The sequence below is a fragment of the Cimex lectularius genome, unplaced genomic scaffold (assembly GCF_000648675.2).
Source record: "Cimex lectularius strain Harlan isolate CLEC.00 unplaced genomic scaffold, Clec_2.1 scaffold141, whole genome shotgun sequence".
Classification (NCBI taxonomy): domain Eukaryota; kingdom Metazoa; phylum Arthropoda; class Insecta; order Hemiptera; family Cimicidae; genus Cimex; species Cimex lectularius.
Genome location: NW_019392838.1, coordinates 629,301 through 651,304, shown reverse-complemented (window position 1 = coordinate 651,304; position 22,004 = coordinate 629,301). Strand labels below are relative to the sequence as shown.

Here is a 22,004-nt window from a genome sequence, read left to right as displayed (position 1 = left end):
AGTTTGGAGAAACTGTTTATTGAAGACGTTTTCATAGATATCATGCCATCCTTTCTGCCTATACATTTCTCTTTCTCTCGAAAAAACAAAACTTTTTTCGATGTTTTGAAATTATTTTATATTTAATTGTTAATTACTATCCTTTTATTTATAAACAACATTTCACGGATTAAGAGCTCTGTCGAATGAGAATTGTGCTCGAGCACACAGCAAGTATTTGTGTCTCCCGTTCCGATATTTGAAGGATTGTTTTGCGTCATCCGGTGTGTGTTGAGAGTGAATGTATTTATTGGCGTGAATGTGTAGTCTGTGAGGGCTGATGGTCCAATATTGAGTACCCCATCGACCCTCAATTAGTTTAGTTATGTAATATTTATAGAGGGTAATGGTAAATAAATAAATAAATATACGTATATTTCACCACAATATTTTAAAAAAATATTACAATGCACGTTTTTCAAGTCATTTTTGTGCTAGCATATTTGAGTTTCAATAGCATTAATTTTGAAATAATGATAAAAATCTTGATTTTTCAGGTTTGCAAAGGTGCAAATAAAGTTGGGGACGAATATAATTGTAAGTTGATTTTAAAATCTAACTCATGGAAACTTGAAAAATTCGCCGATAAAACGTTTTGGCTTGCCGATCGACGGCGTTTGTATATCCGTTATTCTTTTTTGTTTATTAAAACAATTCGTTAAAAAAAAACTTCTCATGTTATGAATTTTTGTATTAAGTTTCAAAAATAGAATCTCTAATCCCGGCCGACTCTGTTGTCCCCTAAACTCCTTCTAACGTCAAATACACAATTAAAAATCTACCTCTGATTTGACCTCATTTCCCCTTGAAGCCACCGTAAATAACCAATAAATGCAATAGCTTTCTTAACTATTCTGTATAATGCACTTATACCACTCACTTTTGGAAGCCATGGAAGTTTTTCATGGATCACTGGCCTGAGAAGAAAAAATCCTGCTCAGGGTGTCTTCTTGATATAGGCTTTCGATCGAGACTGGTGTCAAAAAATAACGAGAAGCCGAAATGTACCGGACAGGTCAAAACTGCTTGTATAGGCAGACTAAAAGGAACTTTACACTATGGGCCATAACAGGCCAATACATATACATTGGTCACCAAGCTGGACACCATGTCACGCTGGCCATGATCCATACACGGGGCCAATACATAGGCGAACCCTTTGCCCAAGAACTGCTGCAGCTTTATGTTTGGCTAGTGTGTATAATGGTTATTGACAGAAACCTGGTTGGAAATAACAAACAATGGCCGAGCAATGTTGGAACAGTGCATGGACGACCTATCTACTGCGCACATTATTCGCGCATATTGGCGGGCCTCCTTTGATGTGTTCAGTGAGACAGCTGCCAAAGCGAATGTTCCCTAACACCATTTCCAACCTTCCGTCAGGCGTGTTTCGGTTTCTAGACAAACAAATAAAAGAACAGAAAAAATATAAAGGTGGCCATTCACGATCGCTCCTAGCAGTCCAAATGGAGCGACGCCGTTCCAAAAACCACGTCAATGGCAACACTGAACTGGCGTGCTCTGCTGTGCCGAATATTCGACCGGTCCAAACTCCATCCCGCCACTCCAAATATCTACGGCGCTACGACGGCATGGCGCGTTCGTGAATGGGAAAACCTGGCGTAAACGGTGGAATATTGGAGCGCTGGCTTGGTCGTGAATGGGAAAAATCTCGTTTTTTTGGCGCAGTCTACGTCTTTCTGTCACTGAGCAAACATCTCCGTCGTACATTCTCAAAAAGTCAAAAACGTTTATTCTTTATTTGTAATGACATCCAATCGAGATTTTATTGTTGAGGTGATTGAATTGTATTAAAGTTTACCCTGTTTATGGAAGTGGTGGACAATGATTATATTAACACGATAGAAATAAAAAAAATTCGATCCTCAACCAGTTGGTCGACGTTTTCAAAACAAAGGATACAAATGCAATGAGAGATACGGTATTGATAACCCCTAACAATGATCAGAAATCGTAGTGGAGAACTTAAGTTCTTTGTTGTTCATCCCTGTAGCGAGAAATCGTAATGTGGTTGCCAACCTTTCATGTAGTGATGATTTCTCTCATGACTGTCTTTTGTTTTCTAATCAAGGGGGTAACAAGCTGGAGTATAAATAACACGTTAATCTTTTTTTGTAAGGTTTTGGTTGAAATGAAAAACTAGTGCCACGAGCGGGATTCGAACCCACGACCTTCGGCTAAATACGCCGCTGCTCTAACCACTTGAGCTATCGTGACTTCGATAGTTCGATCCACTAGGGCACCAACTCCCCATCTCAACCTACAAGCTTTCGAATGTTCTCTCTTTTTGCCATTTTTTGGTGTCGGAGAGGATCGAAGTCACGATAGCTGAAGTGGTAGAGCAGCGGCGTATTTATCCGAAGGCCATGGATTCAGATCCCGCTCGTGGCACTAGCTTTTTTCATTTCAAACAAACCCTTATAAATATTAATTAATTGAAAGAAGTAATTTCGTCAATAGAACACTAAAAAAAGAATGAATAAGACGTTTCATCCATCCTTAAATAGTTCCTCCAATCAGCGGGTTCAAGGGAAAGTTCTTTAATCAAATTGGTGTGGGTATTACGGCTTCCGTTCAGGAGCCACATCTTACACCATTTTCTCTTCGATTTTTTGCTTTTAATATGTAAATAAACAGAAGAATAGCACAAGAGATCGTCATCCATTTTGAGAAGGTAATTCACTGGTTGACGTTGTGAGCCAATGGCTGTGGAGCGGTCGTGAATGCCCCTCAAATTTCAGGCACTCCAAATGGAGTTGTACGGCTTAGCGCGGTTCCATTTGGAGTGATCGTGAATGGCCACCTTAAGATCGTTTGAAGAGAAATCAATCTGCAAGTAATAAAAGCAGGGCAAGGGTGATAGTGTAATGGCCCCTGTACACAGTGGCCCAACGTTGTTGAGTGAATGTTTGTGCCATAGTGAACAAGGACTCCTTACGACCTAAAATAGTAGGAGCCAAGCTAATAACTGTAAAGTTGTTCATGTGTTTTCTTTATTTACATCTTTTTCTTTCTCTGGATTTCCAGGCTGAAACACGTTTTGGCTACCCTTATATTATTCCAGCCTTGCAGCTTGTTCTGCCCAGTTCCAGTTTATATTTCTTGCTACTTCGGCAACATCCACCAAACACGTTTCCTGCCTGAGGATTAGGTTTTTACTTTATCTTTTCTTGTGATAACTTTAGGTAACTATCGATAACTATTTATTTTTTTAAGTTGTTATATTTATTACACTGTACACCTTATTTCAATTATGGAATGAGCTAACAACCAGTGTATTTTTCCCAACATGCAAGAACTAATCCTTGTTTTGTAGGGATGGTTTCCATTGGATAAAGATTGGGCAGCTCGATTGAGAAGAGTTTATTGTGGAAAGCGGAAAATTAATCATGGGATTATTTTTTGCATGAGAATGATTTTGAGATAATTGTGATGTGTGATGTTGGATACGTAGTAAGGAGAATTGAGTACGGTTCTGAGGACTTTGGATTGGAAGGACCCCATTCATTGGATGCTACAAAAACGTAGCGGTGCCTCACAGTTCTAATCTGTTCGTCCAGACTTGTTTTAGCATAGTCTTGTAGTTTGTTCTTGTCAGTTTGTGTTCTGTTGAAACGTTAGGTTTGCGTGCCAGTAGTCTGATACGTTTTCCTGTCGTTTATGTGTTGATTCCAGGTTAGTCATGAGTCTAGTAGGAACCAAGGTAGAGGACTCGGTCTGTTTTAGGGATGCGAATATTATTGAGGAATATTGTATGTAGGGTTTTGCTTCGAAGGGAATGATACATGGGTTCTTTTGCTTTCATTAAGTTTTATACGCAAGTGTTTGCTCCATTCGCTATTTGCAGGAAATGTGCCTGGAGCTCCACGAAGCAATTCTGGGATCGAGATCAGAGGATAGCACAGCTTCGTCGTCGACAAATGATGCAAGGATGGTGGAGGTGTAGAGGTGGTAAAGGGTTGGTCCAAGTACGCTGCCCTGTCGTACTCCCGATCCCAGCGGACAATAGTCGGAGTTGGCCGATTCTTGGACGAATCTTGTGAGACAGCAGACTTTTTATTGACCAATAGTAACAACGTGTCGTGGACATCATTACAGGCCATGACAGGAAGGATTGCTGCTTAGGGATCTTTCTTGAATTCGGCTTTCGACTAAGATTGGCATCACAGGATGACAAGAAACGAACAACCGCTTGGATAGTAAGATCAAAATGATCGGAAACGACTTATGTTACATCACCCTTGTCCTACTTTTTCAAAACCTGCTGCTTTTTTACTTTTTGAAAATATCTGATAGCGAAAACGCGCCTGTCAGACCATAATGATATGGAACGGCGTAGGTAATAACTTTAACGTTGCCTATTCATCTAGGGTTATGACCGATATTCGCACCTTTCAAGGTTTTCTTTCGGTTTTGATGTACTTCATGTGTGTAGGAATAGGAGGCCAAGGGTTGTTTTGGTTGAAGTCAGGTTCATTAACCCTCATTCTCGGTCATTTTGCGTTAATTCGGACTGACTCGTTAATAACTTTCTTTTAATAATTTTAATTTAAATTGCTTATTTATTCTATATTAGCATAAGGAAAAAATTGAAAATTCAAGTTTAAATTTAAAGTTAATTGAGAATCCAAGGGGTATCCTCATTTAGGCTTTCAGGTTAGTTAGTAAGTAGAAAGTAATTCATATTGCACTATTGTAAAATAAAAATCCAATCTATTATTATTTTCGACTCGAGGTTAGTATTGCCTGTGTGGTGGTGAAAAGATGGCGTACTTTAGAAATGTTAATTTCAATTGTTGTCTCTCTGAATGAATGAATAAACATTTATTAAAAAAATACTTATACATTGTGTTACATAACATTCATTAAGCAGGGGAAGTGGCGGGACACTTTTACGTCCCATTTCAAAACATTTTCCTATCAACGCACCTAGTCCTAGTTTGTTATTATTTTTAATTAATCAAACAAGAAAATAGTGGGAAAAATCTTCTTAAAAAACCCACTAGGTATCAATTAGGATAAAAATTAACAAATGAATTAATGAAAATGTGTTAACAAAAATATAAATAAATAAATGAGAATAACAATAACAATGCTACACGGGTAATTGAATTATCACAAATTGTCTTATAGTATCACAGCTCTAGAGGAAACAATAAATATATCACAGATACTAAATTTATGTATTGTGCCTAATCCTTCTATGTTTCCATGGAAAGTTTACATCACACACTCCTATATCCCTACAAGTAGTGTTCTTGCTGGAGGAGAGACCCATAAAGAAATTCCTGGACAGACGTTTTAATTCGGAATTAATATACACCACTCCCGCTTTCTCACGGAGGAGGCCAATTCTAGTGTATCGAGGTAGTGAGGTTACAAACCTTAGAAATTTATTTTGGACCACTTGCAGTTTTTTGATGTTCGATTCGCACGTGTAACTCCATGCTGGGCAAGCATACAGCAGCATAGGTTTAATAGCTACTTTATATATAATTAGTTTATTTGCAAAGCTCATTCCACTCTCACGGGCCATGAGCGGAAATAAGGATTTTATAGCTATTTTACCTTTCGTTACTATATTGTTTATATGCCGAGAGAAGTTAAGTTTTCGGTCCAGAGTTAGACCCAAGTACTTTACCACCTCACGCCATTCTATTTTGTGTCCGTGAATGGAAATGCTTTCCTTGAATATTGGGCGTCATTTTGTGAAAAATATGGCCTCAGTTTTCGGGACATTAATTCTGAGTTTCCAGCGGTGACAAAACATGCAAATCCTGGTGATGCTGTCATTTAATCTTTTCACAATTATCATAGGCCTCCAGGATGAACAATAGACAGCAATGTCATCCGCATAAAGCGCAATTTTGCAATTTCTCAGTGAGGGGAGTGGATTTATAAAAAGGAGGAACAAGCATGGCCCTAGGATTGAACCTGTTGTCTCTCTCATGTCTTACCTCCTTGGGTAATATCATGCCATTATACCCTTGGGAATGAAACATACATGTACCGTCGCTGAAGAAACTGTTATCGATTTATAAATTAATATTAACGTCCAAGAGTTCATACTAACTCAACTATAACAAGCCTTTATGAAGCGTACAATAACAATAATCGTTTAAGCCATATGATCAATACATATTCAATGACTTTATGAAAATTTACGCAACTCTTTGACATGAGCGAAAAAGAAAACCTCTTTTAAAACCGTTGTCAAGATGAAAGTCGATGTAAATGGACTTCGTTCTGGGATAAAAAACCGTGGTTGAAACCATTGATTGAACTGTAAGATTTCCAAGAGCTGTAATTGGGGATGAGCCCAAAGAAAATAATTTTTTGTCATTTCTATACAAATTATAAAAATAGTGAAAGGGAAAAATTTTGTCGAATAAAAATTCGTTTTTTAGACGTATTCTTTTTTTCTAATTATCTCCCCATTGGAATTTCCACACCGTTATCATTGTAAACATACTTTTCTTGATAGAAATTAAAAATTAAATTTAAAAAGGATTATTTTCTTGATATGAGATCAAATTGATGAAATTAATTTTTGGATTAATAGGAGACTTGTAAAGTTCAAATGGATATTTCAATATAGTGTGTTTTGCAGAAACATTCAAGTTCTAAGCATTTCTTATTTCTTTCATTGGGCCTTTCTTTCTACCACTCTTAAATCATTGATTCATTTTAATCTATCGCAGTTTCTCAGAGCGGGTTTTTGTGCCACTGTCTTTTTAAAAGTCGGGGAAGATTATTAAGGATTAGACTGGTATTGAAGTGTAATGTAGAATTTTTGTAATATTTTATAAAGGGAGCATTGAATTTGATTTGAATGCATTTTGAAACTAGTAGTCCGTGATTGTAGGGAGTTCCACGTAGATTTGAAGATTTGGTTAGATCACTTAATTCTTTGCCGTTTTGGAGTTTTATGTAAGTATTTTGCTGTCGAGGGATAGTTTAGATCTGTTGTGTAATAGAATTTTGAGTAATCGGTGCCGTCGGTTCAGTCGAGTACTTTTGAGTCATTTACGGGGATGTGAGGTCGGTCGACATTCAGCTCAAGGTAGCGAATCGTTGGGTAGGAAGACGGTTGAGGTTATGTTGATCAGAGGTACAATGATTGGACGGAGGGTAAAAGTTATATTTTGGGACTTAGTGGTGTTTAGTTTGCTATTTTTTGAACATTGTTTTAGGGTCTGTAGGAGAGCAGGTTCGCAGTTGGAGGATATAATGGTATCAATTTTATATCGATAAAGTAAAGGAGTAAGTAAAGTAATTCTTGTCATAAAGGAAGGCTAAACGTCCACCTACACTTTGGGAGTCGCGGACTTAGATCAAACCACTTTACAATACCTTTTTTACACTATTAACCATGGGATCTGCCGGGATCCGAACCCAGGACTGCTGGCGTGGCAAATCCTGAGGAATTGGTTTGTTGGGCGAATCTAATCCTTTAACCTAACACAATCTATCTAAAAATAAAAAACTCGCATATCGAAAATGTTTGTAATATAAATATTTAACTGAGATTGAATATATGAGAAAACTGACCAATATAGGGTAAGAAAAATTTAAGACTTTTCAAGTGTTCACTATTTGACTTTTATCAGGACGGAGGTCTTTTCCAGAGGCAATTTTGCCTAATTATGAATTTTCAGCCGATTTTAACCTTTTATTAATCACATTCACATTTAGTCATTTCTAATTGTCATATTTTGAAATAACCTGAAGTACGTATTTTGTTGCAACCCCAAAGCAGGAAATAAAACTCGTAAAATTATTATTAAGATATTGTACATTTTTATTTTATTAATATAATTCATTATTTTATATACAGATAGTTTGTGGAATATTATTTATTGCAATTTATTGTTTTAAATAAAAGGAAATACTTCAAAGGTTTATTTTAAGCCAGAAACACACTTACCCGTTGCTACGCCATGCGACGCTACCCGATGCTACCCGACGCTTTGCCACATTTTGGTGGGGTGTGCACATCTATCCGACGCAAGCACACGTCGCGTACAGTCCACAGCGTTAATCACAATAATCACTGTCACAATCGCAACGCATCTTTTGTTCTTAATGCACTATTTTGAGCAAAACCTTGTAATAAATTGTTAGTTAAATTTTATGAGCACAACCATCTAATAAATTGTTTGTTAAACTTAATTGTTTTAAATAAAGTTACTCCTAACCATCATAATTAAACAATGTTTATAAAAACTTATGCATTTTTGATCTCGTTTAATTTGGTTTACATTAAAATAACATGTTGTAATTAATATAACGACAAAATTACATGTACTTAGTTTGAAATAAACTACAAAAAATATGAGTGTCCTGTTCTGATGCTACCCGACATTACAAAATGGTGTAATTTTACGAGCAAAACTATGAAATAAATTGTTAATTAAATTTTATGAGCAAAACCGTGTAATAAATTGTTCCAATTTTAGTATATGTACCGCCGAAGCGAGTACAATAAATTGTTAGTTAAATTCATTATATCAAAAAATCGTATTCCGGTGTTTTGATTAATTTTCTACCAAACCATTAAAATTAATTTTTTAAATAAAAACTAATTAATTTTTAATCACAGTTAATTTGGTTTATATTAAAATAAGTATGTTGTAATTAATATAACGACAATAATACATGTAGTTTGAATAAAAATATGAGTGTCCGTTTCTTTTGTCTTCGACTGTACTCGATGCGACCCGACGAAAATCTGGACAGTGGGGATCGCAGAGCGTCGGGTAGGTTAGCGTGGCATAGATCGGGTAGATGTGCACGGGGGTAATGCAACCTTATGGAAAATCGGAGTTTGGATTTTCGTCTGGTAGCATCGGGTAGCGTCGCATGGCGTAGCATCGGGTAAGTGTGTTTCTGGCTTAAGTGTTAAGATTTTTACTCACCTTCTTCCATATTTTTGGGAGGAAGGAACCACAGGAACTTCCTGGTTCTTTCTTACCAATTGAGGTCTTTTCTTGAAATTTAGCAGTGAGACCTCTTAGATGGTAGGAAAGAGTACAAGTCTACAAAAAAAATATAAAAAATAAAACAATAAATGGAATAGAATTAAATTAAAAAGCAGCCGGCAATTACGTTGTTATCAATAACAGGTGGTGTAAATATTTTTTTATATATTTTAAATATTATTATTGGGTCTTTAATTAAAGCAATCGAAAAATGATTTTACCCTAATTGGAAAGCATATTTGATTTTAATTGTTAATCGACAGGCACGGGACGTGTTAAACCGTAAGGACAGAATTAGGCTTATCGGAGTTATAATACCTCTCGTCGACCGGCTTATCTCTGTATTACAGATTATTTAAATGATACGATCATAAATTTGATCCCCCTTTACAATATATTATCTGATATAGACAAGACCACAAAAAAACACAAAAAAACTGAGAACGAAAGATGCATGGACGAAACCAAGGATGGAACTTTTTTCACACACGGCCCCATATGAAGTTGGTTATAAGGATAGCATAAGTCATACCGTTTGTCAGCATACCAGACATAAAATACGTCATTTCAGATCAAATAGGTAGAAAATTCCCCCGATACAGGGAGGAATTAATTTAAAAAAATGTCCCAACCCTAACCACAGACAACGCAAGGTCAAAATTTTTCGTATTAATTCCACGGTTGGATAGTTCGTTTGGTCCTCAATCGTGCGGGGAGGACTTACAAGACACCATGTTGAGCATACATACCGAGGAGAATCTTTATTTCGTAAGGAGTTATTAGTAATGAAAAGTAGACTATCTCCCCAGAGGAGCTACAAGACTCCATATCGATTTGAGGAATTTTCAGGTCTCTGTGTATGTCACTTGCGTATATATGATGAAGAATCTGGGTTGTTTAATAAGGAGTTCTGGGTAATGAACGAGCAAACTGCCTCGTCGACAAGACCATGTCGATGTTCAATGTAGCCCTCCTGTATGAAAGGGATTACTTTACTTTTTTTACAGATCCGAAAGATAGGCCTCGAGGGGGCCGCGGTAGCCGAGTGGTTATGGCATCAGACCCTCGTTTTGTAGATCCCGCGGTCGTGGGTTCGATCCCCACCTTCGCCTCCGGACTTTTTTTCTGACGTCTAAGGGGAGCGGTGGCCGCGATTGAAAGAAATTGACATGGCACATTCATCAATGGAAGGAGGAGAGATCAGATCTCAGCGATCCTGAATTTGGTCCCAAGCCTCTTCAAAAATGAGTTTCTTCGATGGAAGAAATCGACTCAAATTCACACTCATATTGCGAGTCCCCAAAAATAGGCCAGGGATAAAGTTACAATATGCTGTACAGCTGCAGTGCTTATGGGGAACTCCTCCAGTTCCTGGTATCCATTGTAAAAAAACATAGGCATTTTGTCATTAGTTAATTATCATTAATGTTAATGTAAAAAATGATAAATGTTTTAAAATTTAATATAAAATAGACACATACAATCTGCTGTGGACGTCTACATCATAATTTTTATGGTAAAAACTGTTTTTATAACTTAAGTGTAAGTTGGTTCCGTGGCACAAATTGGTTCTCTCGTTCCTGACGATAAAACGTCCCAAACCCCAAAAAAATATGTGAAAGCTACATCCATGGGCTTAAACGATAAAGTGGTAAGGTAAAAATCTCGCCCGACACTCCATCCTTCTTTTCCTCGACAGCTTTTTATTGCTCCTATACAATCGTATCATTCAATTCACTCGTTTTCAATTGCTACCTTTTTGTTATAAATCATAGCAATTTAAACGCTGTACAACACTAAAAACATCAAGCTATTCTGGTGAAGGATACAAATTTGGGGATTTATTCAAGTCACATCGCTCGGGCTATATTGCGATAGGTCACGCCCCTTTAAAACAAAAAGAGATAAAAGGAGGAAATAAGTCGCTTTCGTTTTATCTTAGGGCCACTCTTTTCTGGCAAATGACTCTCTTTTGTATTCACGGCATTTACGGATACATATTCCCCTCCATCAGAACCTCCTTCCGGCTACTTCTCACTTACTACATCCCTTCGAAACGTGTAAAGGAATGAGAGGAATTTTATCACAATAGATTATAAATTTTTTATAGAATCAGTATAAATATAACAGAATGCGGAATAGGTTTCTTAAATTACCTTTTTGACTTTTTTTCTTACTTTATTCTAACTTTGTTTCAATACAGTTCTATTTTTACTCGTGTAAATAATATTGTTTTGAAAAATTTATCTCTTTCTTCTGTTCCGTGGAAATATCCTAGTGTTTTGTTTCTATAATGATTAACATACAACTTGTACTTTATAATTTGCTTGTTTTATTTTTTTTCTTCTCAATTAAGTCCTTTTCCAATTTTTAACTATTTTATTTTGTTTTACTATTATTTCTGGATCCTCTTTGAACAGTATGTCTGTCTTTTATTTACTTCCGTATTTAATTTTGTACTGTATGTCAAAATAAGGTTCTTTCGGATTGCACTCCAGTATAGTAGGGGTGATCCAGATGGTTCAATCCTGGGTTCGAAACTGTTTCCATTTTATTGAAGGTTCAGGCAAAACGTGAGAGAATGGAACATAGTCTAAAACAAGTTAATTTATCCAATGTTATATTTTATTGATTTTTTCTCATTTCTGATACTGATACTCATTTCTGACGTAATGTCTCTCTTCGTTGACTTCTGCACTTATTTTAGAAGTGTATATCAAAATAAGGTCCTTTCGTGTTACTCTCCAATACAATAGCAGGTGTTCCACAAGGTTCAATTCTGAGCCCAAAACATTTCTTCATTTTTTGAACTTTTAGTCAAAACTATCGTCGTTATTTATTGTTATATTATTATTGTTAAGGACACCACTTCCCATCTCAACCGCGCCTTTTGAATTTTCCCTCCTTTTTTCCATTTTTCTCACGATTACACGACATTTGAAAAATGGCAAAAAGGAGGGAAAATTCAAAAGGTGCGGTTGAGATGGGAAGTTGGTGTCCGAGTGGATCAAGTGGTAGAGCAGCGGCGTATCAAACCGAAGATGTGGGTTCGAATCCCCCTCGTGCCATTGACTTTTTTCTCTCAACTAAAAACCTTAATTAATTGTAATATATTAATTGGTCAAGTGGACTACGAAATTAGTGAATTTAGTCAAAACGTTCAGAAAGATCGAAAACAATCTAAAACAAGTTAAACCCTTTTTTACTTGTTTTATATTACTTTGTTTTACTAGCATTAATCCTCTCCTATTAGTATGTCTACCTTTGTTGATTTCTACGTTTTTTTATAGCAGCAGGTGTTCCACAAGGTTCAGTCCTTACCCCAAAACTATTATCCATTTTTCTGAACATTTTGCTAAACCAGTGTTTGGCCTGTAGGATGACATTGGGTTTAAAGTGTTAAATAAGAACCCGTGAAAATAAAGCGCTTTTTGCACGTGAAGGATGTTGAAAATCAACTAAAAACTAGTTGCATCCATCCAAAATACCAGGCCGTTGGTCTCCACAAAAAATATTAGCATGTGGTTCACTACTGCCTGGACAAAGATGATAATTTACCTGGGTATAAAATCAGTTCCAGAACTAAATTTCAGTGACAGTTTAAACAACACAGGTTTAATCGTGTTGTCTGAGGGGTGATGAACTTGAAATTTGTCCTTACCATTCATTTTAGACTGTCTATCCTCGCTGTTACGTCTGTCAGACGCATTTCGGCATTTTGCGATCTTCGGCGTTGAGCCTATTCGTCATATTGAATCTCATTTTTTCATTGGGTAAATCAATAATGGATAAATAACCGTACTGAGAAACTATTTCAATTAAACGCCCAGGAACGGAAATATATATTTTTTTAATTTGTTAAATTTTGTCAAAACTTTAGGTTTTAGCACAAAAATTAACGAATCAACTATTTGTTAAATCCCAAAGCTAAAAATTCTTAGTATAATTAGAAAAGTAAAAGAAAGAAAATATTTTTTGTCATAGATCTAATAGATTTTGAGAAAATTGTACTTAAAATTGGTAACGTTTTGCCTCTCTTCGAACCTCCTAAATGTGGACTTCGTCCATATGGCACTCTGGGCTGCGCTGGGAGCATAGAGCGGGGAACGCACTTACCCGGATGCAACGCTACGAGATGCTACCCGATGCTACCCGACGCCTAGCCACGTTTTGGTAGGGTGTGCACATCTATGCGACGTCAAGCGCACGCCACGTACAGTCACACAGCGTGTATCACAAATCGCTATCACAATCGCAACGCCTCTTTTGTTCTTAATGCACTATTTTGAGCAAACCCTTGTAATAAATAGTTAGGTAAATTTTGTGAGCAAATCCATGAAATAAATTGTTAGTTAAATTTTATAAGCAAAATCTAGTAATAAATTTTGGTTAAATTTTATGAGCGAATCCATGTAATAAATTTTTAGTTAAATTCATTCTATCAATAAATGGTATGCCCGTGTTTTGATCAATTTTCTGCCAAATCATTAAAATTAATTTTTTTAAATAAAAACATGAATTTTTGATTTCGCTTAATTTTGTTTATATTAAAATAAGTATGTTGTAATTAATATAACGACAATAATAGATATAGTTTGAAATAAAAATATGAGTGTCCGGTTCTTTTGTCTTCGACTGTACTCGATGCTACTCGACGAAAATCTGGACAGCGTAGCGTAGAGTAGGGTAGCGTTGCGTGTCATCGGCAGATATTTACGGGGTAATACAGTCTTATGGAAAATTGGACTTTGGAATTGCCTCGCGGAGCGTTGCATTTGGTGTGGCCCCGCTTTTAGAAAGTCCGCTTGTTTACCTACCGCCTGATCCTGAAATCCTACTTAACTGACTTTCAGGAGTACCCCAGTAACTTAGGACCCATTCTCTACATAGACATTCTTACCCTTTCTGAAATTATCTTAACCACCCATGCACGATACCACCATTGTTAATTTTCACAAATATCACGTCCCTTGAGCAGTGGTTCAATCAGTGGAAAGCGACAAAAATCAAAATGGAAATAGAGATTTTCCACCTACGATAAACACTACTCCCATTTACTTCAGTAGTATCCTCTCCAACCAGCGAATGTAGTGTGCATTGGGCTGTCCTATAACCATCCAAAAGAGACTCGACAAAAATCACTCAGACACAACACTGAAAATGGCGAAATGCAGAATATTCAAATAAAATGGGGGGGGATTACACTTTCTTATGGGAAAAACGCCTTCAACGTCTGACCACCATAGCGAGCATAGGCAGATCATGCCTAAATAAAGCTTTGCAAATTTTCGTCGTGAAAGAAAAGATCGTTGTCTATTATTTTTATGAATTTTGAATTGAAATTGGTGTTAATTTTCGTTTTGTAAATTGCTGAGGAAATACTTTTCTCAGTAGCTCGTTGTATGTAAATTTGATGACTAAATCGAAACCTTTTTGCATAACACATGCAGTTTTAATTAGCGACGAAGCTGGCGAGCCTGAAAGGCAAACGACTTTTTTAATTACCGCTCAGAGGAATGTGAACTTTTAGTATTATCCACCCAACCCCCGAGGGGAATCCACCCCAAAAACTTTTTCCTTTTCACAATATTTTAAATCATTCGTGTCCTTCCCTCCGTTTACATCATTGACCAGGCTTAACGTATTCCGCGAACTTTTAATTATTCATTAAACAAGAGAGAAATGAGGCTTCCGAGGCATTATTCTTCGGGATCGATAAACTCGGAAGGGTCTGTGTTAATTACTGACTCTAATGCGTCACCGGACTCTTGGAGGATTTGCTACAAATACGAAAACACCTGTAAAAAGTAAATTAAAGTGAAATGTGAAAGGTTATTGATATTCAAAAAAAAAAAAAAAATAAAGTATCACGTCGTAAAATAAGCCCAAACTTTTTTATGGCAAATTTAATGAAATTTTTCATGTATTTGTAAACAAATTTCATCAACAAAATATGCACCATTTTGTTCCAATAACTGATACCATATTCCAAGTAATTTTGTAATTTATTCCTACCCGAATTCTCAATTTTTGAGCGATGAAATTCTTGATGTGTTTTCTGCTCAATGGCAGGCAAAAGCCTCAGCCAAGAAAATCTCGCCTAAACATTTTGGTCATAATTAGTATTAACCAAAAATTAAAAAAAAAATTACTCGAATCATCAAAAACATTTATTTTTCACATTCATTATCAAAAATTCTCAGACAGGTGTCTTGTAATTTTTTCTGATATCATTGGGAAAAGATTAAAATCGATGAACCCTCGTCCGTCTACCATTGTAAGTATGGTACAATTGATGTTTGTTACCGTTCTATTAGAGGTACAAATAAGATAGAATGACACCAAAGTAGGGCCAAATTTCTATCAAGGTGGACATGTTATTATAACAAGTCAAGTTTGGAGTCAATAGTAGTCTCCTTGGCGACTGAAAAGCTTTTGGAAATCATGTCGTCATGTATATCGGATATCAAGGGGTTAATGGATCGATAGTGTGATAAAAGGAAAGCTATACCAAAAATCATGAAGGGATTTTGAAGTTCCATTAAGCCCAACGAGGGAACATATCGATTTAAAATATAATGGCAGTTAAAAAAATAAAATAACCAAAATAAAAATTTAAAAAGAAATATGTAAAGACAATGACATGAAATGGACAATAGTTAAGGTTAACGATATACGGTTACCAGGTTAAATCCGAATCCTGAACCTGAAAAAATTAAACCTAATAATAATAACAAGATAAAAAGCAAAATAAAATAAAATAAAAATTTAACCACTTTTAGAATCATTTAACTTACATAAAAAAATTACATTAGAGACAGAAAAACAATAGAATAAAATGTGTAAGAAAACTATTTAAAAAAGTCAAAAACTGATCACTTGTTGGCACGCTAAAGAATCTTACCCATGCAGGTTATTAAACTCAGTCGCTAGACATTACGTAGTTGTGAACATAGCTAGAGAATTATAGTTTTTTCATGGTATATGCTGTATAGCCATAACCATGAGTCATACGACCCGAGGAACCGAATTATTGTTGTACTTTGTTTGTGTTAATACTTTCAAGTGGCATAATAATTTATACTTGAAGATCTGTCGGTAGATCTGAAATTAAAAATACAATAAAAATAAATGATCAAAACGAAATGGAAGGTCCAGTGGGTCTGATCTGAAGACAAGCTGTTCCGTAGAGGAGAATCTGAGTCATACAAGCGGGATGAGGTTAACACATGGACACTTAGTATTAGTCCAAAAACCGCGTATGAGTCCATCGCTCCATGGAGAGAGCGTGCAGGAATGCCACCTGATAACCGTATTTGGGTCCATTTTTTTATTTATTTATTTAATTCAACGAGGGTTCGCGGCAACCGAGGGTTGTGCCGGTGTTTAAAAAAAAGCCCACTTTTAAGTATGTCGGGTGGAATGAAAGGCCCCTGGATTCAAACCAGGGGCCTCTACCTTACAGTGTGAGGGCCATGTCAACTCCTAAACTGTTGCGGCTACCGACGCCCTAATGGCAGCTTTAGACAGTAGCATCGTTTGAACATGTCATACCCATCTCAGTCTGGTTTTCTTTCTTATGGGCTACTACGTGCTCTGAACTATTACGAATTCTCAAATTTCACTCCGTTTTGAGAGACACCTACTGTCCGTCGCTATTGGTCCTGTAATTTCGGCGTATATATCATTGGCACCCAGTTTAAAACGATTGCAGCGTCCGAAGATATGGTTATCCGCACTTCTTCTTGTCCGCCTTTCTTCTTTTTATATAATTCGTTTTATTCTATCTAGCCTTTCAATCTTTTTAGATTCCTCTAGGGCGGATAAAGTGCGCACTGTTATGACGTCTTCTCATGCCATAACCAAAGTCAACCTATTACAGATTGTTCATGGTTCGTTTGGATTTCTTCATTTCTCCTATTTACTCGAGTACAAGGTTAAATAGAATAGGTGCCAATGAGTCCCCCTGTCTCAACCCACGTGCGACTTGGAACTTTTACCTGCGATTATCATCCCAGGCCAGTCTCACTAGCTTTAACGGGACCCCCAACGACCTCACCACCGTCTGCCCAATATACGTAGTCGTATCCGAGGCGATATAATAGCGAATATGGGATCAAGAGTTTATGTCTAAACTGGAGCCGGGGAAATTTTTTTTTTTAAAGAAAAGGGAAATTGGCTCTGTAAAAGAATGTGGTACCTGAACCTTGAAAAAAATCTATTTATCACAAGTTTCATTACAGAACCTCGACGATCTGGTTTTGTAAATTAAATTGTATTGTAGTGTAAACAAAACGTCTTCCTCAGGCAGTATCATACTCAATACACGCTAAATATTTGTTTCTGTTCACCGCCTTCTGTAGATGGGTTTAAAATGATACCGCCAAAAAATTGTAACTAAATGACCTTCATCCGTACCGTGATCTCTTTTCCATTCTCAAAAGCCACCGGATTCTTCGGCAATTGAACGGGTATCCGCATTGAATATTCATTGTTGAACATCGTGCAAATCAAAGTCCCATACAGAATCCTAAAATGACTTTGGATTAAACTTGTTATAGCAGCTCAATCTCGTTAACCTATAATTCTGGCGGCAGTAATCTATTGACACAACGTCAATGTCTCTGGCCAAAACTTCTTGTAATGGGCAAGCGACCAATATTACACACACTTCGAAAACAATGTCGAATTCTCTAATTGGATGTTGATCAAATTTGAATAGATTACAGTGTGCTATTTAACTATATGTTTTATTGCTATATAAATAACAATATACTTATTTTAATGTAAAACAAATTAAATGAAATCAGAAATTCATGAGTTTTAATAAAAAAATTATGCAATTATAATGGTTTAAAATTACATTAACCAAAACACCGGAAAATCATTTAGTGATAGATTAACATTTAACTAACAATTTATTATTTGGTTTTGCTCTTAATAACACGTATTACCTCTTCTGGCGTCGCAGAGGGCTTTAAGACTCCTAAGAATTGAATAAATAAGCGAAACAGGATTGTTAAAACCATTCTTCAACAAGGGTTGAAGCTGTTCAATGCAATGTTTATAATGTCCCATTCGTATGGGCTTCATGTCAGGAGGTAATCCCTACATCCTCCAGGTATGACAACTCCAGCTACAAGGGGAAAGCATTATCATGCATTAACACGAAGTTGTCGGAAATAAATGGAGGAAATGGGACCACAGCTTCCGGAAGAATATCCTGAATGTAACATAATGCAGTCAAAGATCCATTTTGTATGATAATCAGTTCGGTACGGATTGATTCCCCATACTGTAACTGATTGTGTTTGAAAAGGCACATGAAGTAAAGCATTCTCCGCGTCTTCTCTCCAAACACGGTCCCGTTCATCTGATTGCCACAGGCCTAACCGGCATTCATCAGTGAAGAAAACAGCCCCCTCTCATTGTTTAATTGTCCAAGCGAGATGCTAATTTGCGAATAGTAATCTCCAGTAGTACAAAACATGATTAATAAGCGATAATATAACGTATAACGTCTAGAGACAAGACTATTCTTACAAAGCCTTCATATAATTGTTTTTGTGCGAACCATTATATTACGCGCCGTTTGGAGTCGACTACATATCAGGAAACCCGTTAAATGAGTAGGGAGGTAATAGCTGTATAACGATCGTCTCTAGGCCTTGTAAATCGCGGTCGAGCGCTACCTTCTCTTCGGTCGAAACTTCCAGTGTTACTAAACCTATGCAGACTATTGTGGATAGTAGACCGCGTAGACCTAGGATTTGGGCCAAACGGATGCTACGGATCAAAGCATCAGTCTGGGCGAAATCTTCTCGACTTAAAACGATGCTATTGAGAAAAAATTAACAATTTTTTTTTCTCAAATTTATTGTTACATCAAAGAAAACCATATAAAAAAACCAATTAACTCACTCGACAAGTTTGCTATGGAAAGTTGAACTGATTGAACTGATTTTCTTTATTTCGCAAATATATTCTACCAAGCTGATCAAAATAGCTAATTCACTGAGCGAGTGATGAAAGTGAGTAGTAGTCCGGCAGCAAGTGGCTCTTATATCCACAGCCCTTCAACGATTGCCGCTCAATTTTGAATTGTGCTTACCACCTCTCAGTAAATTGACAAGTGACCACCTCTTTGCCCATCTGACCTCACTTCGACAGATTTTCTCTCCTACAATTCTTTACTGATTCAGCTCTTAGCTCCCACAGCTCTTCGGTCGAACAGTTCTTCGGTCCTGCAACTCTTCCCTCCTAAAACTCTTAGCTCCTTCAGTTCTTACCTCCTACAACGCTTCACTCCTACAGCTCCCACAGCTCTTCGGTCCTACAACTCTTCACTCCTAAAGCTCTTAGCTCCTAAAGGTCTTAGCTCTTTCAGCTCTTCAGCTAAACCTATGTAGACCATTGTGGATAGTAGAACGCGTAGACCTAGGATTTGGGCCAAACGGACGCTACGGATCAAAGCATCAGTCTGGGCGATGCCTTCACTCCTACAGCTCTTCGGTCCTACAGCTCTTATCTCCTACATCTCTTTATTCCTACAACTCTTCACTCCTATAGCTCTTCTATCCTACATCTCTTCACTCCTACAGTTCTTAGCTCTTACAGCTCTTCGCTTCAGCTTCAACCTCCTTCAGTTTTTCTCTCCTAAAGCTCAGAACCCTCTTCGCTCTCCTGATTCACAACTCCACGTCCAGGCCGTTAGGATATCGGATACAGCCTTTCTGCATTCACGCCCGTTCAACAAAAAATTTCCATCATATATGCTTTTTTATTAGTTTATATATTTTGGTTCGTGTTTTGTTCACAAGAAAAATGTAGAAAGGTTGAACAATTCGTCAGTTCTTTCATGTACCAACCCTGTAATTCAGACATTTTACGATTTTTCTCCTGTGGTCTATGGGTAAACAAACCTTTATGACTGACAAATCAGCGAGGGTAGGTAGACCAAGATGATAGGCAACTTTCGGATTATACACTGTCTGGCAAAAAAAACCCACCCACTCATAATATAACTTGATTTGCATATATTTTTATATATTAATCAAAGTTTCACTTTTTTAAGTTTAATAATTGAGTTTTTCTCTAAAAAAGTAAAAAAAAAACATGGAAATTGCTAACGAAAATAAAAATATTTTTTTTAAAGAAAGACAGATAAAATTTGTTTTAGATTTTTAATTGACATTTCAATATCGCGTATTTCCTCCTCTTGCCTTAATTAAAATTTAAATCTAGAAGACGCCTTGCCCTACTTTCTACCAATCTGGAAATGTCTCTTTGCTGGAGGTTAGCCCATTCTTCACAGAGAATCCTTTCAAGAGCGTGGAGTGTATCAGGAAGTGATGGACGTGCTCTTATTCGGCTTTTGAGGTTATCCCATAAATGTTCGAGGGGTTCAAGTCTGGAGAACGTGCTGGCCAGGGTAAGACCCTGATGAAATGCTGTTGAATGTTCGTTTGTACTATGCGAGCGACATGTGGACGTGCATTATCGTTCATTAAAATAAGATTGTCGCTGATTTCATACAGGTTAGGCAACGCGTGAAATTTTATCCACATAGCGAGCGCCCGTCAAAGACCTTCCACGAACGGGGCGAAAAGCCATCAGTCCATACATACTGAACACTTCTTCGAGCAGTGCGTTAAGAAATTTGGACACCTCGAACTTCCTGGAACAACTGAACAACAGTGAGGTGCCGGTTTAGCAAAATTCTCAAAGTCAAAAAACGGTCATCCTGTGGTTATTTTACCCTAGCTCGTCCAGAACCTGAGCTTCTATGGTAGATCCAATAATGGCCACACCACTCGCAACATGCTCAACACTAAGTGGCATTTTTAAGTTTAAAAATTTAAATTAAGAAAACGAAGATGAAAACTAAACAGGTTATTACTTCAGAATTCAAATGAGACTGAATAAACAGTTTAAATTCCGTAAAAAGTAAACATTGAAAAATCCTTGTTTTGGATTAATGATTAAGTCTGTTTACCTTTAATTGATATTCCCAATTTAAAACATAGCATAAAGAAATAAATATTTATTTATACAAACACTGAGTCAAATTGAGGGCAGAGTTTTCTTTTATCGAGAAAATGAAAAAAAATCATTGGGTGGAATTTTTTGCCTGTCAGTGTAGATTTACCATTGGCCCTGACGATGGCCCACCGAAATTGAAAAACCCACCAAAGTCTATCCAGGAAATTACGTGAAAGATAAATTTGGCGACTACGAGCGGAGAGTTACGAAAAGAACTGATTCATTTCCCTGAGTTTTGATTGGATCCTTAAAAATAGTCGTTTTTCCCATCACTAATCTAAAGAGAATAAAAGAATTAGTAACACTCTATACAGCTAAACTATAAGTTAATTTTGTGTTTAAGTTTTAAATCAACTATTAATGTTTATATCTAGTTTTTTTTTCTGATGTTACGTTGTAATTTTTCGAGAATGGTGACAGATTTAATTTCATTTCATTTTAACGTAGGTAATTAAACGTAAAGGAACACCTTTAATGGGAAGTTAAAAATAGAAAAATGCTCTGTGGAAACGTCAACGATACTAACCGCTATGAATAAATTAAAAGGAAAGCTCACCCTTCCGAAGTTACTTAATTTACGAGGCCCCGACGGCGAGGGACTTATTGAATTGAAAACAAGTTGCGGCCGTGGGAGATTATTTGATTCTTGAAACTCTTTCGAATCTCGTTATCTTATCCTTTAAGAAAATGATCAATCATCAGAATCCGTTTAGCCAGACGTCGATAGCATTTATGTTTAGCTTCATGTCCCTCAGGTTGTATTCCTATTTAATCACGAGGATCAAAATGTTGTCGAGGCAAAAAGAAAATTGAATTTTTCAATTGATTTCTATAAACCGACACAACAGACAGTCGCTCAGATTGTCGGTTAATGTAATTGTTTGAATAAAGAATATTTAAAAAAGGGGATTTTGACCT

General features: G+C 36.7%; 1 protein-coding gene across 1 annotated transcript in view; it reads left to right on the top strand.

Annotated features, from left to right (window-relative positions):
* LOC106671176 overlaps positions 1-22,004 on the top strand; it is an 86,320-nt gene that overhangs the window by 49,384 nt on the left and 14,932 nt on the right. The window contains exon 4 of the mRNA XM_014402068.1: positions 537-576. Coding sequence (XP_014257554.1) covers positions 537-576 — 40 coding nt within the window. The remainder of the gene's footprint in view (positions 1-536; positions 577-22,004) is intronic.